At 45.8% G+C, this 7,426-nt stretch overlaps 2 protein-coding genes across 2 annotated transcripts; both read right to left on the bottom strand.

The window, feature by feature from the left end:
* Positions 1-1,354: 1,354 nt before the first annotated feature.
* LOC127101729 (uncharacterized) lies at positions 1,355-2,518 on the bottom strand. The gene has a single exon (XM_051039179.1). The coding sequence runs from the start codon at positions 2,516-2,518 to the stop codon at positions 1,355-1,357; it is 1,164 nt and encodes a 387-aa protein (XP_050895136.1).
* Positions 2,519-5,032: 2,514 nt separating this feature from the next.
* On the bottom strand, positions 5,033-5,860 carry LOC127101722 (uncharacterized). Its single transcript, XM_051039174.1, has one exon. The coding sequence runs from the start codon at positions 5,858-5,860 to the stop codon at positions 5,033-5,035; it is 828 nt and encodes a 275-aa protein (XP_050895131.1).
* Between the last annotated feature and the right edge of the window lie 1,566 nt (positions 5,861-7,426).

Here is a 7,426-nt window from a genome sequence, read left to right as displayed (position 1 = left end):
TTTATTCACATAATACTTTTAAACATGGGGACCTTACAAGCTATCCTCTCGTCTCGGGCAGGGACGAGGGACGGAGAAAACAAAATGAATTACGTTTTTTCCGAGTACACCATAGGTATCACGGTGGTCGTCCAATTGGGAAGCTTGAATCCTGGAGGACACCTGCGGACAAGGCCGGGTGCCCCTGGCTTGCTACCACTGGACTCTCCGATGACTGCTACGGTATGCTCATTTTGATATCCGACACTGTTGAACTTGACCGGGTTGAATTGCTTTTTCTTTGGACTCACCTTGCGCGTTGCTGGGTGATAACCGATACCAAACCTGTCGCGTTTTTCTGCCATATTGACGACCTTACCCCAACCGAGAAGCAGGCCCTTTTCCATTGTCTGCTTGACACTCTTCGCTGAGGATAGGATCATAGCGAATGATTGATTGTTGGCGGATGCAGAACTGACATCTTCAAACTCTAGGCAGTGGAGCGGAACCTCGACGATCCCCTTATCTGTTTCAACATATCTGAAAGACGAAAGTTTACTGACTAGCAAATCCTCTTCACCACACACAATTACCAGCTTGTCATCTATCAAGTACTTCAGCTTCTGATGCAAAGTAGAAGTGACTGCCCCAACGGCATGAATCCATGGCCGACCCAACAAACAACTGTAGGCTGGATTGATGTCCATGACTTGAAAAGTAATATCAAACTGGTGTGGTCCAACATAGATCGGCAGACCGACCTCCCCAATTACCTGCCTTCGGGAACCATCGAAAGCTCTAACGATCAGTATGCTGGTTCTCATCTCGGGCCCCTTAAACTGTAACTGACTTAATGTAGATTTTGGCAATACATTAAGCGAGGATCCAATATCAACAAGGACTCAGGATAAGAGAGAGTCAATACATATGACCGAAATATGTAGTTCTTTGTTGTGGGCCTTTCCTTCAAGAGGTAACTCTGCTTCATTAAATCCCAGATACCTACTGGCGATGATGTTGGCAACCACGTCGTCAAATTGATCGACCGTGATATCTTGCATCACATGAGCGGTATTTAGAACTTTCAGCAATGCTTTGCGATGAGCCTCAGAACTCAATAGCAAAGACAAAATGGATATTTTGGAAGGAGTCTGATTCAACTGTTCAACAATCTTGAAGTCACTCTTTCTGATCAGTTTGAGGAATTCCTGACTTTCCTCAAAGGTGATACTCTTCTTGTGATCATCAGACTGTTCTTTTTCAACCATCGGCCTTTTACCTTTGGAGACTTCGGCCTCTGCAGTTTTGTCATTGTTAATAACTCTCGTCACTACCGGAGCAGTCGTCACGGTCGGAGTGGCGGGTACAGTTGTCTTTACCTGCGGAGTCGGCGTAGGAGTTGCCTTCTCTTTAGGTGAGACAATTGTGGGTGCTGGAGGCACCCTCGGCCACTTCGAGTCATGCCTCCCGATCCAGCGATATTGACGATCTCTGTATCAGGAATGCGGATTTCTTCCCCTCCCATATACGCTGTAGTCTCATAATTCCAAGGCATTGCCTTGGTGTTCTGATACGGAAACGGAGTTGGGACGTGAAAATGGATCGGCTGAATCCTCTTGGGAGGAGCTTCAACCTTTTTCTTCCTGTATACAATTGTTATCGGTTCAATTACTGCTACCTCTTCTGCTGCTTGAGCTTTAGAGAACTGTATTAAACCTTGATCCATTAGTGCCTGCACGCACCCTTTCAACTGCTCGCAACTATTGGGATCAAACTCACATATTGTACAATCTTCATGCACCTCTTCTAAAAACCCAAATTGTTCAAGTTTTTGTAATACAACAGACTTCGGAGTCTTCACCTCTTCAACTTTCAGTACGACCTCAACATTTACCTCCTCAATCACGGCGTTGACTGACGCGTCGCTATGATTCGGCAAAGGATTAGTCTTTACATTCGGTTTCTCTTCAGAGAAGGTCAGGATGTTCTGGTTGATCAAATCTTGAATTTTGCACTTGAGTGCCCAACAATTTCCGGTGGAGTGTCCTATGAATCCAGCATGATACGCGCACGAAGCATTAGGATTCTGGTTGTTGCGGAATGGAGGAGCGGCCACGGGCAATTCCTTTGGTATGATTGCCCCCACATGAACCAGATAGGGGACTAATTCGGAGTACGGCACCGGGATTTTGTCAAACTGGGGGCGGTTCCCAAAATTGTTCCCTCGGTTCTGTGCTCGATATTGTTGGTTTGGATTTCTCTGATTAGATGTTGATGGTCGATTGTCTCTCTGCGGTTGATATTGGAAAGGCGGTTGTTGGTATTGAGTTGCGGCAATGTACTGGTATGGATAATACGGCATAGGGGCTATCGGAACTCGATGTCGGGGGCGAGCCTTCGCCATCACACCGTTTGCTTCCCCCTCCTTCTTCTTCGCGAAGCCCCCATGCGGTCTTTTGTTAACTGACTGCGACGCAGTCGTGTCCGTTATTTTCCCTGATTTCAACCCACTTTCAACACGTTCTCCAATTGTGACCATATCGGTGAAGTTGATGAACTGCCAATCATTTTCTCAAAGTACAACCCATGCAACGTGCCCATAAAGATGTCAACCAACTCATTGTCAGATAATGATGGTCGAACCCTAGACGCCATTTCGCGCCACCGTTGAGCATACTCTTTGAAGGTTTCATTAGACCTTTGTGACTGGTTCTGTAGTTGAAGCCTTGTAGGAGTCATGTCAAGGTTGTATTTGTATTATTTCAAGAATGCCTCGGAGAGGTCTCTCCATGATTGGATCTTCGAGCGCTCCAGACTCATATACCAATCCAAGGAAGCCCCAGTCAGGCTGTCTTGGAAGCAATGAATCAGGAGGTTGTCGTTATCAATATGCGAAGCCATCTTCCTGCAGTACATGGTGAGGTGACTGCGAGGACAGCTAAGACCTTTGTATTTGGGGAGATCAGGCACTTTGAACTTCTGGGGTAACACCACGTTCGGGACCAAGCAAAGGTCTCGAGCGTCTATCCCAAAAGAAGAGAAGCCCTCAATGGCCCTTATTCTGTCGTCCAGGCGTTGGTAATCCGATGGTCTGGCCGAATCAACAACGGGAGGAGCAACCTGACTAGCCGATCGAGAGGCTTCAGGAGCAATTGGCGCTGGCATGCTCGGGTTGAACCACATTGGCGGGTAAGAAAAGCCTGGTGGCACGGTCTGAGCAGTAGTAGAGGGTTAAAAGTATTGCATCTCAGGTTGAGCATTGGGAGCCTGAGGTGCCCCTGCTTGCATATACTGGGATGCAGGATTCATCAATATAAGCACAGATCTTGCCCCTGGGTAGCCAAATGGGACGGGGATCTGGTCGGCGCTCGCAGCTTGAGCAGGCTGGCTGGGCAGTTGGAAGTGGAGGCGCGGGCCTCAGTAGTCTTCATCATCGTCGGGGAGGTCATCAGGAACCTGGCCCTGGTTGTCCTCCGGGTCAGCAACAATGACCGGAGTATTGTGGAGAGCAGGGAGAACCCACGGGAAACTAGAGTTTCCAGCCACGGTGGCGAGAGCCGAGTGAGGGAAGAAAGCTCCCCCGCTGGTGAGGCTGACAGCAAGGTGAGGAGGCATTCCCCACGGGTAGGCAACAACAAGCCTAGTAGGATCCGCGAGGACCACCTGGCGATTCCCACAGTTGGGCACCACAGTTTTTGCCGGAGGATCGATGGTAGTGCCAGCAGCAGCGTTAGAAATGGTCACCCCAGCAGCACGGGTGACGTTGGCAGCAGCAAAGGCAGGGTTCCTCTAAGATTGGAGGAGCTCCAGGATGGTCTCCATGTTGCCCCTAACGACATTCATCTCTCCTTGCACCTGGGCAAGGCATTCACGGACAACAGCGTTGTCGGTTTCGTATTCGGCCATGTTCTTAGCTTTGCTTGAATGTGTGTAGTACGAGTGACGAGTCGTCGTTGTTGCTGCAGCAAAGCGGTGGGTGTAAGCATTTTGTTTTCTGACAGCTTGGCAAGTATGTGCAATGATGCATGTATGCATGCAAAAAGATTTGATGTGTGCATTTAATATTATAATTATTTAAAAATTCCAAGGAATTCGCGAGTCTATTTAACACAAGCAATTATGAAGCGAATAAAGAGAGACAGTTTATGAAGCCAATAATCGAGAAACTCTTTTTATTCCACATCAGTAAACAGAATACAAATACATCAAGAAAATGCCCATCGGCTACAAGGAGATCACATCAGTCCAATCAGACCTCAATCTACTGAAATACAAACGACTAGAAACAATTAGACAACAACTCCTCATAGTAGGCTTGTGATTTGGGAGATAGGCAGGCACTCCATTTTCCCAACATCGCACTTTCTTCGGATGAGGGGTTGTTCACAACTATCTTCCCTCGGTCAGAGGGGTCTTCAGGACGCTCATTCAACTGCATGTTGCTGTCGTTTGGATTCCCATGTGATTGCTCCTTCAGCTTTTGGATTTCTTCCATCTTCTTATTCTGGCGAAGGGTGACTTCTAGTTGTTTGTTGCGGCTTCTTTCATCCTTCAATTCCTTCTTACAAGCTTCTAACAGGCCTTGAAGTTTCTTCATTTGCTCCATATATTCTAGTTCTGCTTTACCGGCTCGGTACTGGGCTTCGGCTAACTGCCTTTTCTTGGTCGTCAGAATGGAATAAGTCCCTTTGAGGGTGTCACTCACCTTAAGTCTTTTGAAAACCTCGGTTTGTACCTCGTCATCATCTTGGAGAACTCAGTCCCTCTTCTGATTCAGATTGAATTTCAAGGTCTCTTTCTCCAATGAAATCTTAGCAAGCTTAGATTTGAGATCAGCATTCTCCTTCTCTAGAGTCTTGATAACCTTCTTTAATCCATCCATCTCAGAATTAGGCTGGTTCTCTAGCTCAGAAGATCGGGGGTTCATGGATGGTTCGGGCAGGAACGACAATAAGACCTCACTGACTCTGCTCTTGACCCAACTGGTGTAGGCTTCCTTGGCGATACAATTCTTCTTGCCCATCTCTACTCTTCCTTGAGGACAAATCGACCCCTAAGCCTTGACAATCTTCTTAAGCAACTCTAGTTCTTCGACTCCTTCGTATAAAACAAAACCTTTTACACTTTCGAGATCAGGTTTGTCCACCATAGTATATCCAAGTTGTCGCAATGCTAACCTCGGGTTGTAGTTGATCCCTCCTTTTGTGCCAAGAAGAGGCACATTAGGAAAATCCCCAAAATTAAGAATAAGCTTAACACCATCGTACACTCGAGAATACCACGGAATGTCTTCGGCTTCTAAGGACATGATCCTCTGGGACCACTTTAGATTATCTTTGTTCTCAATGAAGGGCCCTTCACTAGGTATATGCAAAATAAACCATCTATACAGTAAAGGGGTACAACAGACGATAGTCCCTTTCTTCTTCTGAGTCCTTACGTGAATGGAATAATAAGTATCAGCAAGAAGAGTGGGAATCGGGTTCCGAGTCAAGAAGATGTGAATAGCAGCCAAGTCCATGAACTCTTCCATATTTGGAAAAAGCACAATCCCATAGATGAGTAAAGCTAGATGGGCGTTAAAGTCCGTCCAGCTTCCAGCTTCAGCGAAAGTGATAGCCTTGTCTACGAGAAACTTAGAGGTGAAGCCATGGATTCCACCCTTCGGTTTCAGGTTCGATTCTATCTCCTTCTTTCCCATATGCAGAGCTTCAGAAAGTTCTCGATACTCAGGAAGTTCCTTAGTGCGGATGTAGGGCACCTGGTTCTTTATCCTGATACCCAAGATATGAGAATACTCTTCCAGTGTCGGTGCTAGCTGATATTCTTGGAAGGTAAAGCACCTTAGTGGTGGATCATAGAACTGCACCAAGGTATGCATAGCGGTGACGTTGACCTCGGTGTTCAGAACGCCCAGCAGGTTACCATACGTTTCCTTAAAGGCGTCTTTGTGAGTCAGATCTAATCATGCCCCAAGTCCTCTCAACACAGCCAATGGAGGTTCCACAAACTTGTAATTATGGATGCTCTTCCTTTCGGGATTCATGCTTCACTTTAATTTCTTGGTGGATAGACTGGACTCTTGGATTCCTGGAAAATATGCATATGCAAAAATTTGGTCATGATGAATGATAATGCAATGATGACATGATAATAAGTCACATGGGGTCGGAACCCAGGCAAGTTCTGGACAATTTGTAAGTGCCACATGTTGCAAGTTTAAAAGTTCGACGTACATGAGTATCAAGGTAGGTAGAGTCTATGGTTTCCTGCAATGAAAACCCATATCCCCCTCACAGGTGTGTACTATGCTCCAAGGTGGTCCCTAGAAGGTCTCCCAGAGTCATCGACTCGAAATGAAAATACCCTGCCGTAGTGAATACTCACAGGACAAAAGTACCTCCAAGTGAATCTAGTCTGGGTGTGGTTCTCGTGACCCCCAACGCGCGAAACGCAGGAGTACACGACTATCCACGATTCTAACCTATGTGTATACTAAGCTCGGTTATAGAGCTTTCCTCTCATGTAATCTAACACATCCCAACAACAGTGTAACAGATATATTCATAATATAAATCGAATGCGATAAATAAAAGTGAGTAAATCTATAAGGTAAACACCTAAACTAGCGAGGGAACATCCTAAACTAGGCTCGACTCCTTTTAGTGACATAGGAAATACTCCCAGTAACGAAGTATTCCCCAGCAGAGTCGCCAGCTGAAGCTAGCGGAAATATACTCGAACGTATCGCACGCTCGAACATACAACAAAGTCGCCATCTAACTTTATTTATCCCCAAAGGGAAGGGAAAACATCGATAAAACCCGGGGGAAAAGAGATATGTTGGGTAAGGAAGTCAGTTATGCAAGGGGAAGGTATTAGCACCCCAAACATCCATGGTACTCCATGGGAACCATTTTGATTTTTCTCGCTCGAATAGGTGTGATCTAAAGATTACTCGCAAAAGAATGAAGGGAAAGGAAAGGAAATAGATAAAGTGCTCGGTGAGGATTGGGGCCCTCATGCCTACGTATCCTCATAGTGCAATAAGGAATTCAGAGCTCCGTAGTTCAGAGAACTAATGGTGTGAGGTGGAAAGAAGTGTGATAGAAGGTATGGTTTGAACCAAAGGATAATATGATTTGAACTCCAAATGAAGGTGAAAATGTGAACCCAAGAGTGAACAGGTTGTTTGAACCGACATGTGAGGGTGTATAGCACTTATAGCACTGTCTGGAACAACCGAAAAGAGAGGAATTAGGTTTTTGGGATAAGCTCCAAACAACTCTTGGTTCACAAGGAGGTATAAGATGGAGCACAAAGGTATAATGTATTTGGCTCAAAGAATAGGTATATCACATGGAATGAAAGAAAGTAGATTATAAAGATATCATGGAAATGAATGGAGTGAAGTGACCGAAGTAACAGAATAGAGGAACTTGGTAAC

This window comes from Lathyrus oleraceus, chromosome 1 (genome assembly GCF_024323335.1).
Source record: "Lathyrus oleraceus cultivar Zhongwan6 chromosome 1, CAAS_Psat_ZW6_1.0, whole genome shotgun sequence".
Taxonomy (NCBI): domain Eukaryota; kingdom Viridiplantae; phylum Streptophyta; class Magnoliopsida; order Fabales; family Fabaceae; genus Lathyrus; species Lathyrus oleraceus.
This window is presented reverse-complemented; position numbering and strand designations above follow the sequence as displayed.